General features: G+C 46.8%; 2 protein-coding genes across 19 annotated transcripts in view; one reads left to right on the top strand and one right to left on the bottom strand.

The window, feature by feature from the left end:
• SLC13A5 (solute carrier family 13 member 5) lies at nt 1-19,720 on the bottom strand. 12 transcript variants are annotated; one of them, XM_065036574.1, is made up of 14 exons: nt 19,704-19,720; nt 18,373-18,434; nt 15,082-15,189; nt 12,192-12,320; nt 11,206-11,342; nt 10,552-10,766; nt 9,322-9,493; nt 8,083-8,205; nt 7,326-7,538; nt 6,452-6,573; nt 6,048-6,166; nt 4,646-4,807; nt 3,313-3,450; nt 1-872 (listed from the first exon to the last, which is right to left on the bottom strand). In XM_065036574.1, exons 3-14 carry the CDS (start codon nt 15,184-15,186, stop codon nt 714-716), a joined length of 1,794 nt encoding a protein of 597 aa, XP_064892646.1. In that variant the 5' UTR covers nt 15,187-15,189; nt 18,373-18,434; nt 19,704-19,720; the 3' UTR covers nt 1-713. The 12 variants fall into 12 exon arrangements, with proteins under 12 accessions (XP_064892646.1, XP_064892645.1, XP_064892653.1 ...); XM_065036573.1 differs by lacking the exon at nt 19,704-19,720 and adding an exon at nt 18,531-18,627; XM_065036581.1 differs by lacking the exon at nt 19,704-19,720 and having other exon boundaries at nt 3,313-3,488; nt 18,373-18,661.
• The window catches only part of XAF1 (XIAP associated factor 1), an 11,691-nt gene continuing 350 nt past the window's right edge, over nt 16,571-27,911 (top strand). The window contains exons 1-8 of one of the 7 annotated variants that reach the window (XM_065036592.1): nt 16,571-17,904; nt 19,048-19,220; nt 21,033-21,099; nt 24,090-24,146; nt 24,940-25,192; nt 25,985-26,052; nt 26,326-26,673; nt 27,164-27,233. In XM_065036592.1, coding sequence (XP_064892664.1) covers nt 19,120-19,220; nt 21,033-21,099; nt 24,090-24,146; nt 24,940-25,192; nt 25,985-26,052; nt 26,326-26,673; nt 27,164-27,217 — 948 coding nt within the window. In that variant the 5' untranslated portion in view covers nt 16,571-17,904; nt 19,048-19,119 and the 3' untranslated portion in view covers nt 27,218-27,233. Of the gene's footprint in view, nt 17,905-19,047; nt 19,221-19,791; nt 19,998-20,957; nt 21,100-22,954; nt 23,091-24,089; nt 24,147-24,939; nt 25,193-25,984; nt 26,053-26,325; nt 26,674-27,163; nt 27,234-27,911 lie in introns of those variants that run through there. The other 6 variants (XM_065036594.1, XM_021288776.2, XM_005503261.3 and 3 more) reach the window with 6 other exon arrangements.

The following is a 27,911-nucleotide window of genomic DNA, read 5'->3' on the forward strand; positions in this document are numbered from 1 at the left end:
TTGTAGTAATTTTTTATTTGCCAGGCTCTAATTCTACAACTCACCATTTAAATTAAATACAAATCAATGACAGGATGTCATAAAAGTGTCTCAGAAAGAAATATTTGCTATTAAAAGGACAGAGAGATGACAAATCAAAGGTACCACAGTTGTAATAAAACCAGTGTTCTTTATTACCCCGTATGTTCGTTCCCCCCGCCTTGGGCCTCCAGTCAATAAATCACCCTGTGTGACCACTGATGAAGGTGACATTTGTTTTCTGCGTGCACCGTAGCAGAGCCGAGCTCTTCCCTAGCCGAGAGGAAGGCGCTTTTTCAGAACATTCCTTTCTGCGAGCGGGACAGGGAAGCGTCTGTCCTACAGCTTGCAGCCGAGACGGCTGTTAGAGGAGTTCTGATCTGCGTGAACCCAGACAGGCCAGCTCTGTGCTGCCCATCCACGGCGGCTCTGCTCTCCGTTATTCGCAATAGTGAAAAGCAAGCACCGTGAAGTACCTGGCAGGGGTGAAGTGTCCTCGTACTGTGAAGTCCATCAGAAGGCAGAAGAAGTCCCTTTCTCAAATGCATTTAGGTACTTACAGATGCAAATCAGCATCAGGTGACTGCGAGAGCACAGAGGGTGCTTAATTGTTCCTGCTTTCAGTTTCTTCAAATACTGTGATGAGCTTCAGGTGGTGACAAACGTCTGACCCAGACACTTCTTGGCGCTAGAACTCACCTCTTGCTGAGCAGCCTCTGCAGGCGGAACGGGGCCGCCCGCGCGCCCGCCGCCCCACGGCGGAGGAGCGACGCTGCACCGCGCGCAGCCGGCTGGGCGCGCGGGCTGTTGGAGGCACCTGGAACAGTCAGTGAGAGTTCACGGTGCCCAGCACTCTGAAAGAGCACAGAAGACAAAGGCGTGAAAAATCATTCTTGAAGTAGTTTTCTGCTCAGAAAAGCACCTTGTCATTTTGTGGATAAATAACTGGCAAAAGTGCGAATATTTTTTCAGTTCTATAAAGAACATTCACATTAATATAAAACCTGTTAAATATCCTACACACACTACTATGCTAGAGGACAGATCATCTGACTGGAAGTCCCTCATTCTATGTTTTGAAACTTCTACTTTGCACCCCTCATCATGAGGCGGGGAATCACCATGGATGCAGAATTAGACCCTTCGGTTCTCACAGCACCCTTGTGAGGTAGATAGGTACCTTGACATCTTCTTCAGAAGGGGAAACTGAGGCAAAAAGAGGTGAACTGACTAGCATGAGACTGCACAGCAAGTCTGGGAGCAGAATCTGGGTCGTGCCCACACGTCTCCACTGTAACGCGCTGCCTCACCTCTAACCCCGCTTATCTCCAGAGCTAAATGCAAAGCCCCTGTGTGCCACTGACAACACGCACCTGGTCCAACATCCATCTTTCTGCAGGCTCCTCCTGCTTCAGAGCTGACACACACAGGTGCTACGAACACTTTCCTTGCAGGACCTGTATTCCACAGGACACAGGACAACTCCCGCTGCTGTCAGCCAGCACAAGCCCTGATATCCGGGCCCTTGAATTTTTACACGACCTTCAATTAGAGCCTTTCTCATGCCTTGTCTCCACTCCAGAATTCCAGAGTTAATTAATAAGGCACATCAGGGGCTAGCCAGGAACTTTCACAATAGGTGTGAAGTCCTATAGGCCACTGGTCATTTCCAGGCTGGCACTAACGAAACACTGCTTGGCATGTGAAACCACATCCTGCGGCCAACAGAGGGAACGGCTCCCAGCCCTGCCAGTGCCACAGGGCGGGAAACACAGAGCCAGCCTTAACTCATCATTGCCCAAGACACCAGCTGAATCATGACCAGCACAGAATTTGGGAGTGAAAACACGGCAATGGAAAATGTGTTGGATGTCGACTTGGAAGGATTCCACCACATGGCTACGGCCCGACTAAAACATAACAGAATGTAAAGGAATGTAATGCCACGTCAGGTACCGCAGCACACCCCTTCCTTCGCTAGCCAAGTGACAACAGGGATTTCTCCGTACAGTTGCTGACTTGTGGATATAAGTAATTGCTGATGAATTTTCAGCCCCTACCTGAATGCAGTGTTCAATGTTAATGATTTACAAGTACATACCAGTGATATGAACGTTCACACCATTTCAGAAAACAGCCCACCTTCTCTTTATTTAAAGTTCTATAAAATCTAAATCTTGATCTTGACTGAAGGTACAACAGATCACTTGATCATACTTATGATCCACACACACGCCCCTTAGGGTTCCATAATTACAAAGGACTTTTGGCTCCAGCACAACCAGAATAAATGTAAGTTGGTTCGTGCCTGATGTGCAACTCCTGGAAGGCAACAAACCCCTGACACTTGATCTGAAATGATGAGACTCTACATAGGGATTCAGGCAATAGGGAGTGGTATTAAGGTCCTTTATTTGTTTAACACATGAATTCTTCACTGATCACTGGCTAGTTGTGCTGTTTGCCCAGGTCGGGAATGTGTCCAGCTCAAACAACAGCTTTCCCCATGTGTTGATGGCCAGTGTGACACAGAAGACTCCAATGATGTTCAACACTATTCCAGTTTTAACCTGTGGGGACAAAAGTCCAAACCAACAACAATAACCAAGCATCAGCACAGTGAACTGCAGCAAGGCCTATTTGTATACACGCAAGAAAGACACGTGGTCAAATAAATCACATAAACAGCCATTGTACCTACTGCCCTATGTTCTTGCTTAGATAGAAATACCAGGGAACACACTGTGCGAAGCCTTTGAATACTTTGCTCTGTAACTAGTGTGGGAGCTTTAAGGCATGCACAACAAGTTGCTCTTATTAGTTAAAGAACAGCTTCTGCCTCGTTCAGGTCTCCAGTTAGAAAACCGGTAACGTTTGGGTGTTCGGCACAGAGCCTGGCACTGTGTGGCCTGGCAGGCAATCCGAGCACCAGAGCCCGGGCCACTGATCGTTACCTTCTGCCTTCCGCTCCGCTGGGAACGGGGCCCCAGCTCCACTCGCAACCCCCACAACGCTGGAGAGCACTGACTCGACTTTAACCCTTCAGTGCCTAAGAGACTTATGGCCTGTCAGTTTTTAATTTCAACTGGGTTGGGTTGTCTGCCTGCCAAAGCCTGCGAGATGCAAACCTTCACTGCAATATTAGCACAGCAAAAGAGAGGGGCACAGGGTGCTAGTTACAGCCCATAGGAGCTTTCTAGTACTTGCAAATACTTGGCTAATAAACTCTCATCATATTTCAGGATAAAGGCAATGGAGAGCTCCAGATCAGAGACCAGGCAATTATCATCTTACCATATCCAAAACACGGATGTGGCCATAGGAAAACACTATCGCATTTGGTGGCGTTGCAACAGGCAGCATGAACGCGAAGGAAGCGCTGAGAGTACCGGGCAGCATAACATACAAGGGATGGATCCTGACAGATGCGGCCTGCAATGGAACGGAGAGAGTATCACACTGGAGGTGTTCTGAAAGAAAAGCATAAGGAGCATTTACCAGACCACCGAGACACACCGACTCATTTTGCATCCTGGTACTGTATCACCAGGGTAATTTACTGGCGTTTTATTCCAAAATCCACATGTGCTTAAAGATAACTTTGCTCTTGTTTCCTATCCCACAATCCTTAAAAAAAAATGCTTGATTCTTTCCTTGGTTTGCTCTATGGTATAATTTGGAGTTCTGGGCAAGTTTATCCAACGATCTTTTCTTTGACCCCGGACCACACTTTTGCAGGGTAACACAGGGATGGGATTATAATTACTAGGCATGTGGCCTAACTCTCTTAGACATTACACAAACTCCGTGGGACTCAGAACTTAAGTGCAAATTTAAGTCACTAATAATGCAGCACCTTGACTGGGATAATTTTACTTTGATGAAATGGTCTAGAATAAAGTGGTTGTGCTTTCCAAATTAAAGAACAAAGTGATCTATTTTTTCCTTTATGCTACAATTTCAGTTCTGCTCAGAAAAGGCAGCAAAACTTACTAGGTTTTCCTCAGTAAGTTTCTGGTTCTGGTTTCCTATGGAAAATTAAACATTTCTAATAATCAGGCCTGCAACCTTCTGTATACTAGCATAAAACCATGAAGGAACCATTCAAGGGGACGACTAAAACGTGCTGGGTTTTGTTTTGGGGTTTCTGTGTTTTTCCAGTTCCTGGCTGGTGGTTCAAATACAGAATGACCAGAAGTAACTGATGTTTGTTGATCTATATTAAAAACCCAGACCTCACCTCACTTTCTCCAGGGCCCAGGGACACACCTCACAGAGGACCTGCACGGGCCTGTTCCGTGAGGGTGCCGCAGGGAAGGCATCCTGAATCAGCTTCTTTCCCTAAGAAGCTGGTTCTCGAGGCTCAGGCATACAGGTACGGCAGACTGGAGAAAGTCTGCATCCCCCCTTTCTATCTCCATGTGATGCTACAAACATAGCAGTGAACACCAGCCATAGTCACTATCCATTACGGCATACTGTCAGATGGACTCTTACGTCACTGCCTTCCAGATTAACACTGGAGCAACATTCAAGACAATAAATACCATATTGCTTTGCCACTAGAGACTGTCAGTTTAACTCTGATTTCCCAGCTGATAGGATAACAGGATGGAAGTAACCTTACCAAGGTAGAAAAGACAGGTATGAAGAGGGTGGCTGTGGCAACATTACTGGTGCATTCAGTGAAGACAGCTATAATCAGCGAAATGATTGTTGCAATGGCCCACGGTGGGATAGATCCTAATGGGGTCATTTGACGACCCAGCCAAGCCGAGAGCCCAGAGCTCTGACGAGAAAAAAAACAGTGTTTTCCAGTGAGGCTTAGAACCCATGGTTCACAAACAGGGAACTCGTGTATCCTACCAAGTAACTCTAAACGACTCCCGAATTATATGAATACTATCCAGGAAAGTACAATGACATGTCACAATCACCACAAGACGCTCCTTGCCTACTAGACACAACACTGAGTCTTACTTTCCTGATCTTTCTGGAACTCAAGTACTTGCTCAGACTTTGGTTACAAAATAATACTTTTTGGCTAAACAGAAACAATTATTGCTGAGACTATGGCAAATAACTAATGTACCACTCAGAAGTTTTCTGGTGTGTTTTATAACGTTTCTGAAGATACTGATGCTGCATGAATGCCCTATTGTAGGAACATAAGCAGTGATTGACTCAAAACAACTTACAAAACCTTTGACTTGATGGCTTCTGATGCTCCGGAGCTTTAATAATGTATGTACAATGTATGTAGATGAACCTAAGGCCCTAGAGCTTTCATTTGCCCCATGGTTTCAAACTACCTAGCCACAAAACTTAGATCTAATATGAATTTCCCCACAGCATGGCACTGTTGATAACTAAGGCTTGCTTCGATTTAGATGCATCTTAGCTGTGATGAAGGAAACAATATGGTTTGAGATTCTTTCCTGTTTGGGGAATTCAGCTGCCTTTTCTGTGCATTTATGAACATGGGATCAGACCATGGGCTTATGGAACGCAGCACATTGCCTGGCAACAGCCACTGACAAGAAGTTCAAGAAAGCCCACTGTACACAATTGTGGAAGATATCTACCCACAATTACTTTCTTCCTGACCACTTCAGTAGCAGTTTGGTTTCAATCTAACGATAAATATTCTTTAAACACATCTCAAGAGGTTCTGAAGATCTTGCACGTATTATCTGTATTTCTGTTTTCCTAGTCAGGGCCAGCACTGGGATGGTAACAGAAATAAGAAAGGCTGGTTTTCTGGTGTTCCAGCCAGTGAAGGTCTCAAACTACTCGGCAGCCTCCAAGAGGTGAGATAAATTGAAGAAACTTGGTCAGAGCACACAAATTCCTGAAAAAGATGCACAAACGTTCACCTCTCCTCCTAACTTTTGCTAATTTGGATGTGCCTTTAGATCTCAACATCTGTGCTGGGGTTGGCTTGGGGTGCACGCCCAGTAACACAAGACTAGATAACAAACCAGGGAAGTTCGCCTTTGAGTCAGAAAACAACAGATGTCAGGACATACTGCGCTTGCATCAGCCAGAGCAAAACCTCCTCCCAGCAGCAGCACGATGCTCCAGGGCATCTTCCGCTGAACCATGTTCCAGTCTAGCAGCGGGGCTGATAAAAATGGCTTTTTTATATCTGAAGGAAGAAATGAAAAGCAGAACATATTTTAGGAGAGTGAACACATTTTGTCTCCTGTTCTATAAGATACCAGGGAAAAACCCAACAGACAGGTGCCTATTACTGAGAAAGCTGCCCAGGGTAAGGGTGAAGCACGCAGCAGGGACCACGGCCCAGCCCTGCGGAAGGAACGGGGGAGGTGAGCAATCCCGAAGAGCTGCATCCAAACCCAGTACACATTTCTGCCACGTTAGCTGGAGCTGACTAACTGTTCCACAGCGTTACAATTCCCCTCTTAAATACCTTCTTCAGCCTGTCCAGGGTCAGACATGCTTGGGTTCCAGCCTTTGAATTTGGGTTTATTGGCAGGAAGGATAAACAGCAGCAGGGCAATAAGCACAGCAGGAGCAGAGTCAGTGATATACCTACAGAAGAAAAGAGAATATAGCTTAGAAAACAGACATCGTTCTCCTGGAAGATGGCTGCCTTCCAGCATTGCAGTCACTGCTCTTTGTCACCCTATGGGGGTTTGTATATTAGTGAAATGGGACATTCGTTCACGACTGAGGTCTCTCAGTCCCGCCACAACACAAACACAGGAATAAAAGAAACCAGCTGCTCTACACGTTAGTAACCAGCCACAGGTGACCATGGCTCCTGGGAGCAGGGTTCCTTCTCTGTGGTGACACCAAGATTCGACAGGTTTATCTCAAAGAAAGACGTGTAAAGAAAGGGCCTAAATTATCTTCCCATTGTGCATTTTATGTTAATGTGCCACTGACATTATGTGAAAAAGCCATGCAAAGCACCAAATCAATTTCCCAGTGAGTTCTAAGCTATTGTTTAGGGGTGATGCTACCAAATATTCAAATAACACTGCAACTGATAGGAGCTCGTACAAACAAAACACTAAGGTGCAGGTCCGTGCGACTGGGACGAGCACTGCGGACCTTGCTGTTCCTCTGGGAGGTTCAGCTTGCTCCGTGTCTCAGAGTCCAAACTGTCAAACGACAGACCTGTTGGTGATCTCCTGCACCAGCAACAGGACCAAACCCAGCACACGGGAATTCAGATAAGGCTGGAATGAATTACCCCGCACTCAAAATGGAATGTAAGAGAAAGAGAACCTGCTTCACAAATAAGAGGGTACAGGATGAAAAAAACCCTAAAAACTTACTTTTCTCCTCCTGGGAAGAGCATGGAGGCCCAGCCTTTTACAAAGCCTGGGTTTCTGGAAAACCACAAGAGGACCAGCAAAACAAACATTAGGAGGACATTGGATTCAGCATAAGAGATAGGGCCTAATTTCTTCATTTCTGCCTTCAACACGTTGTATGCAGCTTTTTCTTTAGCAGTTCTCTCTGTCCCACAGCCCCAGCTTTTTTTAAAGCTTTAAGAAAAAGGGAGAAGGAAAGACTGTAAATATTAACATCCTAGAAGGATTTAACATACTTGCCCATCGGGAGCTGCTGCTCCCAGGGACAGACGCAGACTACAGCAGAGGCCAGGAACAAAGAAACGACAACAGTGTCAAAGTATTTCATGGGGGCGTGCCAGTTCTCACGGAAGAATGGGGTCAATGAATGGATGTAAGTCTCTGTCCAATTTGGAGCAATCTGGGATGAAAACTCCAGTTTTGAATCAAGGGTAGCAAACCAGATATGCCAGCTCTCCTAGGGCTGAAATTTTCAGATGAGAAATTGAAAAATAAAAAGGCAATTCTGTCTGAACATTAAGAATCAATAAAGCTTTCGCCTTACTGCAACTCCCATGAACACAAAAGGTTTCCAGACCTGAAAAGTTGCTATGAAATGGAACTGCTCTCTGCTACAAAACTGATAACTGGTCAGTGCATTTGTTTTAACCAGATTTCTCAACAAGCTGTTCTGCATTAGCTGAGGGGTTTACACAATATCATGTAGTTAAATACTCACTTCAGTCCCATGAAGGAGCACTGTAGCCAAAGCCAAGTTAGCACCAACATCAGAATCATGTTTGGGAATGCAAACCCAAACCAGGAAGCAAAATTCACAATATCATTGTTGTTGGGATATAACCTGAAAAGAAAAATGCTTTCTGTATGAATGTCACAACATTTAGTGATCTACTCTCTCTTTAACGTGTGCTAGTGACAATAATACCTGTAAATCTAGGACAACCATTACAAGTAATCCTAAGCAACATCCATAGCCTAACTGAAGTCAACAGGAAAGCAGCCTGGATTTCAGAGCAGAACTTAAATGATCCTCCGTTCCCCTGTGTTTTACTTCAATGCCTATAGGAGCTCATGTTGATATTTTAGGTCTCATTAAGTCAAGCACTGCCGAAAGATCTCCCAGACATTCCAGGTACCCTTCACTTCCAACATGCTCTAATAAGAGAGGAAGAATCGTCTTTCCTGAAATTATACCCGTACCTCTGCCCACATCAACAGAAGACAAAGTTGCTAGTTGGCTTAAAAGAATGAAGCCAGTGTTTTAAGAACAGCAATTTTTGTTCCTCCCCACATCCAACAATAGTGACCGCAGGAAAAATATCAATAGCAAATTTTCAGCTGTGTGTTACAACCAACAGGCAGTGTGGCAGCTGGACTCCCAACAGAAGGGAGCAACGTAGAGGGACTGTGGTGGAGCCTGTAAAATTTCCACTGTTACATCAGGTTTTATTTAAATCAATTCCCAAACTCAGTTTAGCAAGACAGTATTTTGTGGATAACTCTTTTCCTTTACAACAGTATCTATACAGTTTCCACAGCACAGAAGAATAATATTATAGGAGAGGCTAAGCTATTTTTAGCTCTCTTAAGTGTGCTTATAAGAAGAGTTAATCATACACTCTTCTGGTGCTCTTCATTGCAGTTCCTTTGCTGATGCGCTGCATTTCAGCTGAAAAAGAGGGGGCAGAAGAACCAGTATCTCATGATCAACCAGCCATCTGCCCATTACCAGCAACTATTTCCAAGTTTCTCAGAAGACCTATAATCCCAGTGCATAGCTGCCTAAAAAAAGGCTGAAGCAGGAAAATGAGGCCCATCACTTCATATACCTCCCTCACTCTCAGTTCATCAACTGGTTATTGCCTATAGTTTGCAACTGAAACTGTCATCTAAGACTTGTCGGCTGGTCTCAGCAACAGTGACAGTGTAAGTAAAAGAAACAGCGCGGATGACCTACTGATTCATCTGGCCTTTCAGTACCATGTTCGGTCCTGTTCCGGTGAGTGTTGCGGTTCCTCCAATGCTGGCAGCATAGCATATACAAAGTGTCATTCCCTTACATATACGCTTCCTCATTTTCTTTTCCTCAGATGATCTGGGGTCATCAGGGACTTGTCCATTGCTTATGACTAGAAACAAAGAACAAGACTTGCCTCAGGTAAAGCCAGGGAGGCAGAGAGTTCAGGATGGGGTCGGCAGGCTTCGCGCTTCCAGTCTGTGTATGCCATTTATTTTAATTCAACAAAACACAGACAGTCCCTAAATACTTTAGACTCATGTCCATGAGAAGCTGAAGAGAGAGGCTGACAGCCTGGGCCTACACGATCCAGGGATGCTGCTGTCCACACCACGGCCACAGTTTCTCAGCAGTAATTCCTGTTTCACAGAGAGGTTGCCACAAGCAAGATATCGTAGTCACCGGAAACATCACAATACCGCAGCAAGAACCCAACAGCTATGAACACGGGCAGAAAAAAACCCCACCCAAAGCCAAATTCCTGCCTGGCATAACTGTTAAGACCAATATGTTTTGTCAGTTTATATCAACCATGAAATTTTGCTGCTTGGTCCACCTACTGCAGAAGTACTGACAGAAGGACCTTGTGGTGCCAAGCATCGGGTAAGATCACACTTTAAAGCGTGCCAAAGAGTAGTTTGTCTACTGTGAGTCAAGTGACACCAGCTCCTATTTTCCAAGTAGCTTTTAAAGTATCCCTCTTTCTTCTCCCTACCTCCTGGTCAATAAAGAGATATTTATTGCCACAGAACCAAAATAGTTTGCGTTGGTTCAAAATTTTTCAAACATTCCTACATGGCTTAGAAGCTGAATCCCCACTGATAATGACAAGATTTAGAAAGCAGGATGCTGGGGTTTGGATGGTATTTCCCACAGGATATGCTTTCCACTTCTCTGAGCAGGCAGTTAAGTCTAGGGAAACTATGGGAGGATGACCCAAGCTTGAAGGAAAGAACATAAGAATCTGCATGGGATCTACCACTAAGCACAACACAATGGCAGCCCCCAAAACTGGAAGGCATTTTGTAAAACCTAAATGCCATGCATTGAGGGATTTCCAGTCAGGTTACCATCCTCTTTCCTTGGAAAAGGTACAGAGTCCTCCTAGGTCAGGGAGCTCAGAGCATAGCAAGTTCAGTAGAATCAACTCACTGCTGAGTAGGCCCTTACCATGCACTGAAGTGGGATCTGATGCGTTCTTTTCCTCCAGCTCAATCACTGTATTTGTTTGCCCGGCTGCTTGTTCCATCATGGTCACATCATGCTCTGTGTTGTCCATTTGATCCAGGACAGCCTGGACAATGGGAACCATCATGGCAGTGGTGGCTGTGTTACTGATCCACATGGACAGGAAGGCAGTGACTACCATAAATCCCAGCATGAGGCTGAAAAGAGAGAAACGGGCAGAGGAGAAAGAGGAAAGAAAGCAGATGCTGACAGACTTCATAGTCACTGTAACTCAGAGAGTAGAGCCCAGACAGGGATGTGTGTAGCATCCAGTAATAAAAAGCAGAGCCACGTTCCCTTCTAGGACAGCTCTACCACCTTCACTGAGGAATCCCAGAAAGTCCTTCAGCTCCTTAGTCTGCACATGACTAAGTTGGTCATCATTTTGTCCCCAGCAAGCATCTAAAATTTAGCCAGCTGCTTTTTTTGGCTAAAGGATAAATAAACTGTTCCTGCTGCCAGACTTCACCTCTGGAAAATCTGTATAAGTGCAGCTAAAGAGATTTTTTGAAGGTTCCCTTCTCTGCTGACTGTTAAACACCAGCCCTAGGCCTCTGCTAAACTGACACAGGCAAAGAAGTAATGTAACACTCTTACAGTGCAGGTTTCACCCCAAGAATCAGCAGGACCCTCAGAGCAATCCTCTTGTGAAGATTCCACTGTTCAACAGAAATTGCAACGATCAGCCCTCCAAAGAAGAGCATGGTTGTGTCATTTAGGTACTGCAAGCACACCTGAAAGACAGACAGTAGGTCAGGGCCCTAAATGTTGCCTCATGCTGGCTGCACCAGCACATTTTGCCTTCCATCCTCCCAAAGCCATTTACTGCACCAGCGCCCATCCCAGCACTGGCAGAGGGGCAGCCGCAGCCTCAGAGCTCCCTGCAGGCTTCTGAGCCCTTGATCCCCCGTTTAAGTGCTGAACTGTCCAGCGCAGGGGCTCTTTGTGCATCACGAACCTTCTTTTTGGAAGGTAATAAAGTACAAAATGACAGCAATTACCTAAAACAAAGGTGCAAAGTATTGTGTAGGTACTAGAAATGCTGAGCTCCAAAACTGATTTCTCAGCACCTTTAGCAACTACACCTGGCCTTACCAGCTTGTTGGCCGGCAGTGAAGCTGTACCTGAATACAGCCTCTGCCCTCGGACTGAAGCGCTCACGCAAACAGCCAGAATGAGCCCTGGAGGGGACGCGGCGTGCTCCCTGGCACCATGCTGTCCATCCTGTCACAAGTTTGTCCCCCGCATTTTGAAATCTCACAGTGGAAGTGTCAGCCCCGCACTCTCATGGGACGGGTTGTGAACATGCACGCTGCTGGCACCAGTGGGATGCTCTCTAGCAGGACCTACGTCCAGAAATGGATCTTCCCCTCTGCCACCGCAAGCCCCACAACACACCCTTAACGTTTTGGGCTAATGTGTATTCAGCTCAGAATCTTCCCAGACAGGGACCCTGAACATTGCTCAACATGTTCAAAACCAGCACCACTGAACTGGAGCGCTATCCTGTCAGACTTGTTTGCAAGATATTGATGGGGGATCAGAGTAAAGGATATCACTGCATCCCTGAGCAAGTTCCTTACTGATTTAGAGCTCCGAACTCCAAGCAGCGGGAAAAATACCACAGGCATGAGGGAGGTAACAGCCAGTGGGATCACCTCAGTGCACCAGTACACAGCCATGATGATGATGATATATGCACATTTGGCCTCCTGCAACATAATGGAAGACATATTCAAGCACAGAAAGCTGTTATTAAAGATAAGAAACATATTGGTCGCTCTTATAAGGGACCCGAGCACTTCATTGCCTGTGGTTGAACAAGTTGTGCTGAAATAGGTAGCAGAGACATGAGGCTTTGAACTGCTACTTTTAAACCTTGTTCTGAAGTCACTTGCATAGAAAGACCTTTTTTGACCACAGTGTTTTTTCTAATGCACCCCCCAAAACGTAGGGTGTGAGAAAAACAAACCTTCCACAAACAGGTAAGTACAGGGTTTGCATTGTGCAAATACCTCCTGGCCGCTGAGCGAAGCAGATTTCCCAGCTAGGAGCCAAGAATTTTAATAATGTTTGTAGATTTTGGCATTTGTATTTTGAGTTAATTATTTTAAAATGGATGGCCAAATTTCCCAGTGTGGACTAGTCCCTCTGATACTCACAGGTCTTAGAGGTGTGTCCAGTAACATACGTGAGCCCAGAAACTATATAACTGAATAATTCAAATATTCTTAACTTTTAAAAGTAATTCGTAAAGTAAAACCCTTCTACTGTTGGTTTCTTGGCTTTGTGTGTGTGTGTGTGACTAAGCTCGTTACAGGTATTTAGTTACTTTTACCAATAATAATACTGTGCTTACCTACTAGGGGGCTTCTCTAGATTAGAAGTGTTGCAACACGTCTTTTTACACTGTTGATCAGGCATTTCTGTAACCCAGCGTTCCTTGGTTTGTACTTTCAAAACCGTCAGGAGAAGCAAGCATTCATTAGCCAACAGTAAACAGTGGTTTAAAGCTTAAGTCAGTGTTCTGTAGTCCAGAATTTGCTCATATTTAGAGTATGTGTTTATAGGATTTTATTCTAATACAAATGTGACTTTATTGCAAAAATAAATGGTGCTACAGTGACATTTAAAAATTGCTGTAAGGTGATATTTATAAATAGGGGTGTGTTTTCCTTAATTTTGTTGAGAAGCTTAAGAACCAGAAAACAGCCTTTGTAAGTAATTTGATTTCTTTTTCTTTAGGTTTCCAGGAGATTAATAACAGCACAAGTTTTGAAAACAATATTTCTTCAGAGACTAAGAGATATCAGACAAATATTATTACATTTATTTAATATTGTTTAAGTCTCTTCCCTTAATAAAGATGAGGTGAGCTCATGATGCAATTAATGCTGTACCACAGCAACTAAGTGCTGGAACTGACTGTGGTTAACCTGCTGCAAATACGGCAGATAGATAGATAAACAACCCTAAGTGAACAAAATACACAATCCAGAAGAAGCACCGGCTTTGTGGAGTTCAAAAACACAAGCACACTTATAAATTAACTCCAACAACTACCAAAGAATTAAATATATGTCTTCATCTACATGTGTATCTATCTGTGACTCATGGGAACAGTCACAAAACGTTTCTTTGGTGTCTCTGGACAGCTGACAGAAAACACAGTGATCTGTTGAAAAAGCTGGGACAGACGGAAACGTTACTCTCCCATTGTGAAACACCGTAATTTCCCAGATTAGAGTGATGACACGATATTCCTACAAATACTGGAAAATGAAGACATACTTATTTTTTAAAGGAAATTACCATTCTTAGTATTGATCAAAGTAGTGCCTAACAGTCAGGAATTTCTCTTTCTATAAAGCATCAGCATTCAGCTGAAAGGCAGGGCTGATATTACTCAGACAAGTAAACGAGAAGGGCTGGCAATTTTCTTTATAAATATGCATGAAATCTTCCTGCACTTTAAAATACATGGAGCAATACAGGTCACTCAGAAGAAAGACAGTTTTTAGCATTAGAATAGACTTTAAAGCTCTAGTAGGCTAAAATACTGTAAACTGAGCTTTCACATTTTGTCAAAAAGGCTACAAGACATTAAAGATCAAACTCTTCACTGTGTTATTCCTGATAAATGCTGGTATAACTCCATTGAAAGCAAAGGAGTTGTGCCATCGCCGGAGTCAGATGGATGTGAATTGGAGGATACCGGATTTGAAACCCTGTTCCGATCACGGCATAACACACAATACACAGCTTCCGACTGCGCCGCTGATGAAGAACGCCACGCAGCTAGTGTTCGTGGAGTATCTCAGAGCCTTAGCAGCAGAATGAGCTGGAGAACCCAGAAGTCCTGTCTTTCAGTCCACTGCCACCATTACTGAGTTATAACGGTGCAGGCCAGTTATGCATACGTTTATCTTTGACTCCAAATGAAATGCATCTCATTTACAAGACGTTTGGTCCGCTGGAGCCCCGGGTTCCAGCAGTGGCACAGCCCCCAGGACGAGCAGAGCCTGGCACAGAGCTGCCCAGCACCAGTGCCTGGGGATCACCTGGGAGCGGACCCTGCAGCACGTGCTCCTGCGGCGCGGGACCGAGCGGCCAACGGAGCGGCCAACGGAGCGGCCAACGGAGCGGCCAACGGAGCGGCCAACGGAGCGGCCAACGGAGCTGACAGTGCTCCAGGTCGAGGGGCGGAAGGGGGAACTGCCCGCTGGGATGAGGCACCGCTCGCCCAGGTGGCCAACGAGATGCTGTGGCGAGGACGCGCCGGGTGGCCAGTGTCTGCGGCGAGGTGGGCAAACGGGCGGCGGGGGCAGGAAGCCCCGGCGGGGCCCAGCGTGGCTGCCGGGACAGGGGCTCTTGGGCAGCAGCAGCGGGACCGGGGGCCAGGGGGTGGGCGCTGGGGGCAGCAGCGGCTGCACCGGCGGGGCCTGCTCCCCGGCTGGGCCCGCGACCACTTACCCGCGTCGGCACGGCGATCGGCAGCGGCAGCAGCAGCAGCGGTGTGAGGAAGAGGGTGGCGAAGGACCGGTACCTCAGCAGCGGCCGCAGGCACGTCGAGGCCATGTCCTGTGGGGACAAACGGTCAGGGCGCGAGCAAGAGCAGCGCCGGCTGTTGCCGCCTTAAGTACAGGGCGGCGGGGCCGCGGCGGGAGGGACATGGCGGGGGGCGACATGACCCGCCCGCGCCCTGCCGGGGCACCGGCCCGCCCGCTCCCTGCCGGGGGCCGGGCGCTCCCGCCCTGCCGGGCACCGGCGCTCCCGCCCTGCCGGGGCCGCGCCCCCGGGTGGCGGCGCAGCCGCGGATCAGGAGCGCGCGAGCTGCCGCGCGCTGGGCGGTGTCCGTCCCGCCCGGGCCGCGGTGCCCCGCACCCGAGTGGCACCGGGAGCCGCCCCGAGCCTGGCCCTGTCCCGGGAAGAGTCCGCCGGCCTGCTCCCTCGAGTGGGCACTGGCACGTAACTCCGGCGTTTCCCGTCTCCCCAGTCCTTACGGCCACCTCTGTGCTCCTGCAGACCCGCCGTGGACAGGGAAGGCTGCCCGGTGGCTCTGTGTCACGCTGTCACACCGGCTGTGAGAATGTTTAGAAAAATCTCCATGCTCATAGTGCCTGCAGAAGGTTGCCGGTAAGCACAGATTCTCCTCACACGCTGCGTGCAGGGACCACCGTGCCCACGCGGCTTCTCCCGGGCGCTGGGCTCGGGAGGCGCTGCTGGGGCCCAGGGACGGCCGTTCATCCGCGCGCTGGTGAGGAAGGACCGAGCTTCTCCAGGGAGATGGAGAGTTAAAACCACAGCGGGGCTCTCCCCACAACAAAGGTCTGCGCAGGCACGCGTGGCCGTGTTTCACTGCCTGTTACTTTGTGAGGCATTTTGTGTCTGCAACCTGGGTTAAAAACAACCCAGAAAGGTTAACTTGAAAGGGTGTTTGTAATGTCATTCACTTCAGCAATTTGGTCTACAGTGTAGCTGCAGAATCAGGGTTAGAGTGATGGCACTACTGAAAGCGTGGCAAGCACCATCAAAATGGCAGAAGCTAAACTGAAGACAAATAATTTGTTGGTACTTTATGTTCTGCTTCTGGGATGTCAACAGCCACCTGAAACTGAAGGCAGCATAAATTGTATCTTGAAAATTTGATCCTGTAGTCTCTTAGGACAGTCTTACCAAGCAGTTACTCACAGAAATAAAGAATTTCAGATTCCACAGCAAGTAATGAGGGAACTCTGACTACAGCTTGCACTATTTGTCCTCTGCTGACCAGAGGAACTTCAGTGACAAAAGTACAAAACAAGACACTCCAATGTTAGTGTTCTGTTTGCAAAAGCTGTGAATGCCCACTAAGAAAAATAGCAGCCAACCGGATCTGTACAGATTCCAAATCTCCAAGTCTTTAGTAGCTGTCCCTCTGGGTAACTTACCAACACAGAGGAAACTTCACACCGGAGCAAAGCCTAGCAGAAAGTGGGGAATCAGCCAGAACTTGCATTCCTACGGACTGTCTCCAATGGAAAAAACAGGGAAAGCAGATGGTTGTTGCAAAGCAGCAAGGACAAAGTCCTGCACAGATCTGAACCTGTCATCTTGAAAGGTAAATTCTGAGTGTGCCACCCCCTTGCTCAAGCCATCCTGCCGCTGCACACTTCATATTTAAGATATTTCCATCACTATTTTATGAACAATTGGAGGTTTACACGTCAATTCATGCTTTACCGTAGGAATCGTGAGGCTGAGAAGTTGACTGAATCCAGATGTTAGAACTGCATATTCACATACCATCACAACCAGCAACATCACAGGCAGGAACAGTAACAGTGAGGACAAGAGGGAAGACACCTGCATTCAGATAGAGCGTGGAAAAGCTGTGCAATGCATAGTCAAGATGCAGGAAGAGGAGAGCACGACTGGACGAAATCAGTTCACAGTGCGTGCCAAGGCTGGGCGCCGCTCTCAAAGGGTCAGCACGTACCACCAGAGAGAAGCGCAGAGGAGCATGTTCGATTTGGCAAGTTTTACAGCTGTTCCCTGTCTCCCTCAGTCTATGCTTACAACTCAGACACATTTGGTACTGCCTGGATATGAGAGTGCTACAGGAATGACAGCTCTTTCACATAATTTGCCCCTGAGCTTCCTCTTCATTGTGCCAAAAAGAAGGTGGACAAAGCTTTGGCTGTTTTTACAGAACTAGTCTGACAGCCGGACAAAAAGAAGCTGCATAGAGCCCACCGTGCTTGCAAAACCTCCAGCAAGAGAAGTTTTAGATGCTTCAGAGAGAGCATTCAAACAAAAACCTCCCTCAGCATGAAATTCAGCTCATCCTGTTTGAGCACTAACTGCAGGCCTTCGAGAAGAAAGCATCCTTTCCTCCAGTCGGATCTGAACACCGCAGACACCAGAGCAGGATTTACAAATATGTGTGGGAGATTTGTGGCTTCATGGTCTTTAACTACTGCTTTAAAGACAGGAGTAGTGTGGTTTAACCAAGCAGGCAGCCAAAGACCACACAGCCATTCACTCCCTCCCCTCCTGGCTGTGGGATGGGGGAGAGAATGAAAAAAAAAGGTAAAATTTGTGGGTTTAGATAAAGACGGTTTAATAGGACAGAAAAGGAAGGGAAAGTAATAATACTAATGATAATATGATGACGATGATGATAATGCGAAGCAAGTGGTGCACAGTGCAACTGCTAACCACCCGCTGCCGGATGCCCAGCCAGTTCCCGAGCGCAGCACTAGACCAGCTGCTGGAAGAAAATTGACTCTTTCCCAGATGACACAGGACAAATAGGTAAAATTAGCTTTTGCTTGCAGACACCATTTAGAAGCAGGAGATTGTAGCAGCCTTTGGGCTGAATTTTGATACCCTAATGTTGAATAATAAGCTCCTCTTGTTCTTCTTGGTAGATATACATACGTTCTGCCTCTAATTCAAATGCTGTCCAAACGCACAAGTACATTTTGCCTGTTAAAAGCAGTCCATTTGACCTAGATAACTGCTATTACCTCTCAAGACAAAATCTCTCCTCGCATTCTTTTTAAAGTTCTTTTATGTTGCAGGTTCCATGCAACACCCAGAGGTACAAACCTTTTAATGAAGTTGTATCAAACAAGGACTGTAAGACCTATCATACTTGACAATGAGAAACAAAAATGAAAAAACTGACCCTGACACATTGTAGGACTTGGCAGAAAAAGGAGTGTCTTCTACCCAGGCTTCTGAAAACCACATTTAAAAAACAGCCTTCTCAGAACTTACCTCTGTGTGATGCTTGACTTAAAAAGATGCATAGGAGAGCTCTCGTACAATCACGTTGTGCACTGGAAGGTTCACACAGAATTTAAATGGAAAGAGTTATTACCGGCATTCAGAGAAAATCACTGTTTCATTACTTTCTCTTTCCCCCCAGTAAGTACTTTCCAACCAGTGCCAGTCCCCTCCGTAGCTTCAGGAGTATCTTGCCGCTAAGTTCCCAGTGGAGCATCTGATATTTTTCCAAGAAATGCTTTTGAGATGCTGAACCAACAGTCCTTTCAGCCCAACAACTTTCTACATAAAAGCCCTCATTATGAATTTTGAGTCCGTGGAGTTTTCTCAGTGTGTGTTGCTGATCAGGATTTCTTGACCTAGAATTGGTATTTCCTGTCTAGTTTGCAAGAAGCCCTGAAGTACATTTGAATGCTATGCAGGCTAATGACTACAAAAGAGGGGGAAAAAAAAAGAAGAAAATAACGTTAAAAAATTTGATTCGGAATTGGCAACTCTGTAACCTCTCTCTTAGCTGCCATCTCATTAACATATTTGTTCAAAAGCCTTTTCTCTGCTTCATTACATAATTTGTGTTACAAAATCCAGATAAACACTCATTATTCCCAGGTCTAAATAATGGCCTACAGGGCTTCCTTTTTCTTATTTTTCTTCATTTTTTCACAGAGAAAAATGGGAGACAGAATGGGCTTTTTGGCATTGCCTGGTCCTGTGCTTTTAGTACGTGGTACTTAAAAAATGACCAACACTGATGGCTGGTCCATCATACTGGTACAAGAAATGCAAGGCCTTCCATCAGAAAATCCTGAAGACACTGGTATTAGCATTGAAATGAAAAGGTAAAGTTCTGTTCCTTTTTCTCTCCAAGTTCTATTTCTTCTAAAGTTGCCTGTGTAGAAACGTAGAGCTGTGTGACCCCCAGCTGAGGTCCAGCGACAGGCAGGACGTGCTGCACGCGGGGCCTCTAGTGCTGCCCACCAGTGCCAACCACGAGAGAACGTCACCAGGGGAGAAGGGAGAGCTGGTTAATGCGCACCGGAGATGTCACCTTGCCCGTCCTCAGATACACTGAAACGGCCCGAGGGCCGCTGGGGAACAGCGGGGCCTGGGAGTCTGCTGCGGCAAGGCGGAGCAGCCGCGCTCTGGGCCTTGGTGAGGTGGCCGGAGGACTGATGCTGGGTTTCTCACCCATGGTGACGGCAGGCAGATATTTCCTCAGCACCAGCTGGCTGTTTGTGTCTGAGTGTGACAGCGTTGCCCCAGGGATGCCAAGGTGGGTTTGTGGGGCTAGATATGACCATGACCACCACTTCACCACTTACCACCCTCCCTGCTGACTGCAAACCAGCCCTGCGGCATGTCAGCCTGCGCAGGCTGAGACAACAATGGCTGTGGTGACATCAGCCGGGCAGGGCTGCAGCCGCGCGGGCACCAGCCGCAGTGGCGCACGGGGCAGCCGCCAGCAGAGCCCGCTGCCCGCAGGCAGCCTCCTGGGTTCGGACCGCAGCACCTGGGGGCTCGTTTCATGGTGCTGCCTCTCCCTCTCCGCTGGCTCCTGCCCAGACTGTGATCTGGTAGACTGCAATGTTATGGTTAACAGTAAAATCCCATTAAAGGTGAGTTCACAGGTGGGCTGTCATGCTCCCTGCGGGTTCCTCTGTGGGTAGGTGCTGGTGCTACACCTGTACAACACAGCACAGATGCTGGGCAGGACGGGCCTGAGGGCTCCCTGAGCCACTGCGGCTCCAGGCATGGAGGGCAGATGGTGGCTGGAGGGCTCCTGCCCTCTCGGGGAAGCGCTGACAAGGATGGTGTCCTGCTGGCTCTCCCGTGCCAGGCGTGCTGGCGGCCGGCCCACCATGGCATGCTGCCTCCCTCTCCCTGCCGCGGCGTGCTGCCTCCCTCTCTCTGCCATGGCGTGCTGCCTCCCTCTCCCTGCCATGGCGTGCTGCCCCCCTGCCATGGCGTGCTGCCTCCCTCTCCCTGCCATGGCGTGCTGCCCCTCTGCCATGGCGTGCTGCCCCCCTCTCCCTGCCGCGGCGTGCTGCCCCCCTGCCATGGCGTGCTGCCCCCCTCTCCCTGCCGCGGCGTGCTGCCCCCCTGCCATGGCATGCTGCCTCCCTCAGGGATCCAGGGGCTCACCCGGCTCCTTGGCAGCATCTGCAGTGGGAGAGTGCGGACAGAGAATCATGGAATGATAGAATGGGTTGGGTTGGGTTGGGTTGGAAGGGACCTTTAAAGGTCACCTAGTGCAAGGCCCCAGCGATTAGCAGGGGTATCTTCAACTAAAACAGGTTGCTCGGAGCCCCATCCAGCCCTGCGTGCCCGGGTGCTGGGGGCAGAGGCCGGCGGGTCAGGCAGCCCTGCCGCAGGGGCAGAGGGACAGCCTGCCCCGGGCAGCTGCAGGCAGCTGGGGGCAGAAACCTGCCCGCTGCAGATTAGCTTGCCTGGGCAAGAAGGAAACGGACACCCCGCAGTTCCTCTAAGGACTAGTGAACTAATGTGTATGTGAAACTCACACTACAAGCACATACTTGTCTGGCAATGCTGCTGTTTCTCCTTTAAAGAATTTTTGGCCAAGCAGCTGTTTGGGGTGGAGTTACTGCAACAGAGGCTTTCAGTTTCGTTTTTTTTTCTCTCTCTACTTTTAGCAGAAAATATATCAAGGAAAATAAAAAGAAAAATAATGACGGAAGAGAGCAGGTTCTGCACAAACTGGTAAGAGATCTTTCTTCCTCTCCACCCCTACCAAGTGTGGGGATTTTGAGAGTTTTCTAGGATTTTCCTTAATGTTATCTGGGTCTCCTGTAGCAGGGGGAGAAGAGGAAGAACCACAGGACAGGAGGGGTGTATGCTAGTTGGAAACAAAAATACTATTTTGGATGCATTTTCACATTTCCAGGTTGTTGCTTTCTTGCTACTTTGCTGTGGAGGGATTTCTTCCATAGCCCTGTGCTGTATGTTCTCTTCCTACATAACACTATGGTGGATAATTTTGCAGTATCTGGCAGAGGAGTCAGTGTATGGACCACACCATGGCTGATGTTTCTGTTGCTATATTTGCAGTTAAGTGATAATATATTCATTTTTTCAGGGTAATTGGCCATTTCTCATAGAATAGGCCTAGAGGGGCCATGAGGATAGCATTGCTTGCTGTGTCTCAACTAGTAGCTAAGCCATTGGGCAAGTTACATGAAGACGGTGAAGCACTGCAATTAAAAAAGTGTCAGACGTAGAAAGGTTGAACATGAGCTCAGCCTCAGTTTGATTTGGTCGCAAAGGAAAACCCGTGCTTAGCCTTGCACAGAGAGCCTGTGCGTTACGTTCTAGAAGGTTGCAGGGGATGCTTCGAACAAAGCGGTTTCTGCACACTGATCAGACCCCTTGGCAGACCTGCTTTGCCGAAAACTTCTGTTAGATGCCTCTAACCAATGCTTAAAACCTCTGGTGATAGAGATGACACCTTCCCACAATAAACCCATTCCTGTTGAACTGTATCTCAGTTCTTGTCACTAATGTTGTGAACACATCCATTATTAAAATCAAATAAGTGATTTCCCAGATAAACGTAAGTGTTGTTCCTGAATCCAGCGAGCGCGGTGCCATCTGTGTATCTCTGCTCGCGGGAAGCCTTTGTCTGAGCAGAGCGGCTGCTCAGCTGGGCTGCCTTAAATTGCTCTGCCAGGAGCCCGAGCTGGAAATTTGGTGGCGCCTTAGATGACACCCAGAAGAGGGACCGTCCTTTTCTTGCCACATCTGTAAACAATGTAAACGAGAGCTGGAGCTTCTCCTGAACAACTGTTGGAGGAATATACCAGGCGCCTCCAGCAGCTACCCTGTCCCTTTCAGAAGTATTCCTGGTAACATGGCACAACAGAATGAGTAATAGAATCTGGTCTCTAAATGTCTCATTAAGATGAATCAAAAATGCCCCTATTTCTAGTTTTTAGGGACAAACTAGTTGCATGTCTGGGTTTCGCGTGGGATAGAGCTGATTTTCTTCCTAGTGACTGATCCAGCGCAGTGTTGTGGCCTTAGTGTGAGAATGTTGATACTCCACTGATGTTGTGGTTGCTGCCAAGCATGTTTACACCGAGTCAAGGACTTTTCAGCCCGAAGGCTGAGGGTGCACAAGAAGCTGTGAGGAAACAAGGCCGGGAGAGTGAGCCCAGGCTGCCCAAAGCGATGCTCCGTGCTGTGTAACTTCATGCTCAGGAATAAAGACTGCATCAGAGGAAGAGGAGCAGGGTTGAGGGGTTTTTTGTGCGGTGTTCTTTTATTTTTTGTTTGTGCTTTTTTGTTTGTTTGTTTTCTTCTGAAGTGGCTGTTGTTCAAAGACTGGTTGGGCATAGGTATGTCTGTGGGAGGTCATGAGTCGTGTTATTTGCTTCACTTGTTTTTCCCCGTCCCTCTTTCCTTCAAGAATTAAACTGTCTGTATGTCAACCTACACATTTTCTCACTTTGGTTCTCCTGTTCCCGCCGTTGTCCCGCTGTGCGTGTGGCTGCTGGCCAGTCAGCCCACCACACCAGTTCATCTGCTCTTCTCTCTTTCCCGTTTGTGCCCTTGGTAGTAAACGAGATGTGTCTGCTGCCAATTTCTCCCTCCATGAGGCCCACTGCTTGCGATTTCTCAGTCTCTGTCCAGAATGTGAGGAACCAGTTGCCCAAAAGGATATGCAAGAGCATCAAACAGAAGCACACAAGCAGGTGAGGAGTGCTACATGATCTTTTTGCAAATAGCAAAAGGTTTGTTCAACCCTGAAGTAGTATGTTAGTGGTACTGTGCTCTATACTAACTACATTTGAACTTCTGTAATTGTCTGACCAGAAAATCTATAAGGGTCTGATATGGCCCTTTGGGCCTTGTTACAGCACCTTTTGATCTTGTTGCACACTCAAGTTAAGAGAACAAAGCTTCCACTGTGGTTTCCCCAGCACTACAAATTACAGATCAGGTGTGGATGCATGCTCCTGGTGCTTGTGAATTAGCCAGGGAATGCAAGTTACATTATTTGATTAGAAAAAGACAGACAGTACCTGATCTGACATAAGCATTGCTTGTACAAACCTATGACATCAATGCACTCTTCTAACAAAACTGAACTGGCAGAGTAAATTTATCAGCTCTTCATATAGCGAGGCAATAGCATTTTTGCTATAGCATTAAGAACCCTGTAGCTAGAGGTACTTACTATGTTGAAGCATGGATACACAGGCATGGCTTTTTATTTTGTCTTACTAGCTTTATTATTTTAGCAATGCCATTGATTTCAGTTACTTAACACAACACAAGGAGCTCTCGTGGCAAACCCACAGAGAACTAGCATGCCTCCTATGTCTCCAGAGGGGCTATTATCATTTAGACTAGCTGAATATCAGACCTATAATTTTAGGTTAAACCTCAGTCAAAATTTTGAATACATGCTCTTTATTTCACATCACACCTTGCATTTCACATGGGCACCCTTGACAGCTGGATCCTTGCACCGAGTGAGAGCTTCCTGCAGAATCGTCAGGTATCTGTTCTCAAAATCTCATCAACACAGCTCAGGCCCGACAGAGAAACAAAAATTTACCAACAGCTTGTCAGTGATTGGGATGAAAATGACAGGAAGATCATCTCAGCAGCTTGAAGTTGTGTCGACATACGAAAGCACTAACCATCCTCCTGTGATCCTGATGAACTGCTGTATGTTTTGCTTGCAGGTCAGGTGTAATCTTTGTCACCAAAGCATGCAGCAGTGCCAGTTGGAGCACCATGAGGTACGTATGGAGTGCGGTACTTTCAGCTTGCTAGGCTGATGCCTTTGGCCAGCAACCAAGAGTCACTCTAATGGATTCACCACTAAAAACGGGTAATTCTCTGACTTGTCCTGGACCATGAAGAAACTTAAACCTCTCAACAGCTGCAGTGTTTTGGAATACCTTTTCTTCTTCGTAAATAAGTATATCCGATGGTGGTTGCCCATCCAGTTGTGATGAGGCAGTTTGTTCTAGGTACTAATCTATTACTTTCTCATCCTTGGTGCCTCAAGCTGATGTTCTTTGAGGCTTCTTGAAGACATTTCCATCCTGTCCCCACACTCATATTACCGTATTTTCCAAAGGAGTGGTTATACAAAACGAGAATCAAGGAAGCAGCGTAGGAGGAGATACAGAAAAGAATTGGCAGAGGCTGGGAAGCGAGAGCAGCCTGTCCATGGTAGCTGTAGTCTGACCATTTCAAGGAACCAAAGCAGTGAAGACACAGCAGGCTTCCCTCGTGGTGGTAGCTGAGGTATTGGAATATTCTAGGCGGGCTTGTGCTCTGTTGCTAACCTGTCCTGATGCAGAACATCTTCACTGCTATCGATTTCCATTTTGCCTTATATTGCCAGAATTATCCTAAATTAAAGATGGCCAAGACAGGCAAACTCCTCATACAGCTAAGCCTGCATTTGGTTGTGTGGATATCCCTTAACGAGAGCATTCTTAAACAGCCACTCATTGCTGTCGCCCAATGCCCTCTTTTAGTATTGGTAGAAAATGTGTAATCATTTCTCCTATTCACGTGCAGACCGAGGAATGCCACGAGCGGGCAATGAAGTGTGAGATCTGTGAGCTTGAAATGCCCTTCAACAAGCTGCAGGAACACTTGAACGCCTGCGCCAGCCGCACCGAGTGGTGTTGGGAGTGTAACAAATACATCATGTACAAAGACCAGAACAAACACAAAGATATTTGTCAGAACGGTGGTCTGTCCTACCGTAAGGATGTGGACTTTCAAACCAGTGGCACATCCACTAATGCAACATTTATTTGCCCCACAGGTAAGCAAAATTCCTCATTGTCATGGACTGCATCAGCTCTGTTAAATCTCAGTGAAAATTCTCCTGCCTGCTTTACAACTCCAAGTAATCCAGGCTAGAGGGGGTTTTTCTTTAACCAAACACAGTGAGAGGTCCAAGTGTTGCTTTATATTATCCTGGTTATTGTAAAGCCAGAGTGGTTCCACTGACTGGTAGGTAGATCATTTGCCATGTTCTTTTATGCCTCCTGTATCCTGGAAGTGAAACTCCTTCTGTCAGAAAATGAGTGTAACTTCTTTCTATTTGTTACACAGGAGAAACTATTATTTAGAATTTCCAGCTACTTCATATATAAGGGCAGTGAAGCATACCTTGATTTCTTGAAGTTGAGCGCAGCTTTATTAGGCCTAAAGTATTGGACAGAAGGCAAAAAATTCATAAATCCTGTCACTGATTCCAGAGAAGAGCGGGCGTCAGTAGGTGCAGTGACTGGCAAAATAAACGACAGAGAGCAGAACCCAAACCAAACCGCACTGCTAGGCCAGGGCACGAGGGAAGCATCTCGAGCCACAAAACATAGGGCTGGAGTGGAATTTCAAATATCCTGAAGTCTGAGAGAAGGGATGGTGGATTGGCTTTGAGTGGTGCCAAAAGCAAAACGTAGTCGCAGCTCTAATTCCTTCTTGGCCAGTGCAATCAGCGTTCTTTGTTTCTGCAGAACCAGTGGTCAGATGTAGATCTGACAGCCTGTCTAGATGACATGTGTCTGTGCATCAGGATTGTGTTTCTCTCTCTCTCTCTTTCTTTCCAAAGGTACTGGTGGCAATCTTTGTCAGAAGTGCAATAAGTCCTTCTCAGATGACCAGTACTCCCAACATCTGGTAAGCACATTTGAAACTGGACAAGAGAATGGCCTGTGCTTGATTTCCAGCCAGGTTATTTCTCTGAAAAGCTGTATATTAGGTAAGAAAGGACTGTATGTCTTGGGTCTTCAAACTATAGTTTTGTGATACAATTTACCCAGCTGAAGCATCACTGTGAGGTGGTGTCCACTGTCCGTCCCCGTGACTCAGGTCTGTTGCAAATCACAACATCCTACACAGTTGGCTGTAATGCCAATCTTCACCTCAAATATGCGTGCTCTCTTTTAACAGAATAAATGCAGTGCAGCCCATCAGCTGACAGAAGTTCTTGCTGACCAGTCAACTTCAAAATTCAGCAGTGATCCACCAGAGTCGTCTTCCTCCCTGGCTGCCTCTTCCTGCTCCAAGAATGCGACGGCGTGGACAGATGTCCGTCCCAAAGGGAAAAGGGACCAGCCACTGACCTCCAAAACCTTGCTCAAACCCAAAAAGAACAAAAAGGTTGGCTTTCCCTCTCCCACAAGAGGCGGACTTTCCACACCACCTCAAGCTCTCAAGGACACCCAGTCTTTTGACATGCTGGTGGCCTGTGCCCATTGCAACATTCTTCTGCCACTTCCAACCCTTCAGAAACACGAGGTGAGAATGACAGGTTGGACTTGGGCTCCTGCCCGCGAAGGGCCGTGCCCACAGAGTCAGTACCTGTCCCCAGGCTGCCTGGGGTCCCGCTGCCCGTGTCTGGATTTCATAGCTGCTTGAAATACTGGCCACAGGGACACTTTCTCTCTAAAGCATGGAATGTATTAATTCCATTGACTATTTATGCTCACATCTATACAAACAAGATCCATTGCCTATGGGCTGCTTGAGTTTTAGGAAAATAATAACCATAATTCAAGCTATTCATTTTAAGCTCAAATCCTGAAAAGTCTTTAGCAACTGTCATTTGCTGAAGGCTGATGCTGTTCCTGCCAAGCGAGTAGTATGATCATCACTCAGCTGCACAGATGGAGTTCTACATACTTTACCATTCTAATAGAGGGGCTCAGTTGCCTCCCTACTGAATATAATTACATATTGAATATAATGTTAAATTCTCCTCTGATATGACTTTTTCTTATTTTTCTAGATCAAATGCCTACATTTGACATCTTTGAAAAATGCTGGGATGAAAAAAAAATAGAGCCATGGAGAAAAAGGTACTGCAGAATTTCAGAAATTTAGAACAGAATTCGTCATTCAGGATTATTCGACATTGGGTTAATAGAAACAATGGGATATGTTGCAGAGGAAGTGTGTCTGGAAAAGCTAATACTCAGAATATCACAAAGCACTTACATTCCAGCACGCGGTTGTTGGTGAGGTTGCACTAGGCAGGCGTTGCTGTAGGCGTTTCGCTCTCCTGACTCAGTGCCGTCCCTGCTGGGAGCAGAGATCAGCACGGGAGGTTTCACAGAACAGGTGATGTGTCCCGGTCTGTCTGGCCCAGCACCGAATGGAGTCTTAAAGAATAATTTCAGAAGACAAGAAGTACAATTATTTTTTCTCCATAGTAAAAATTGCATGTTAGAAGAAACATTGATGTAATTATGCCAGACAATACCTTCAGTTGAGCTTACGCCGATCCATAGGCAGTACGTAAACTCGTTTCCTCAGCCTGTCCCAAACAGGCTGTGAATCTTCACACTATTTCTTTGCTCACATCCCCCTCCGCTTTTCAGTTCCTAAGCAGCATCATTTCTGCCCCATCCAATTAATTAAATTAAACTAAAAGCAGTTGTTCTCAATCTTTCCTTTTCCTGCTTGTTTCAGTAAATAAGTTATTACTTCTGCCTGTAAAACCTTCTTCTCCTGGTAAATTAAAGAGAGAAAGCACC

This window comes from Columba livia, chromosome 20 (assembly GCF_036013475.1).
Source record: "Columba livia isolate bColLiv1 breed racing homer chromosome 20, bColLiv1.pat.W.v2, whole genome shotgun sequence".
Taxonomy (NCBI): domain Eukaryota; kingdom Metazoa; phylum Chordata; class Aves; order Columbiformes; family Columbidae; genus Columba; species Columba livia.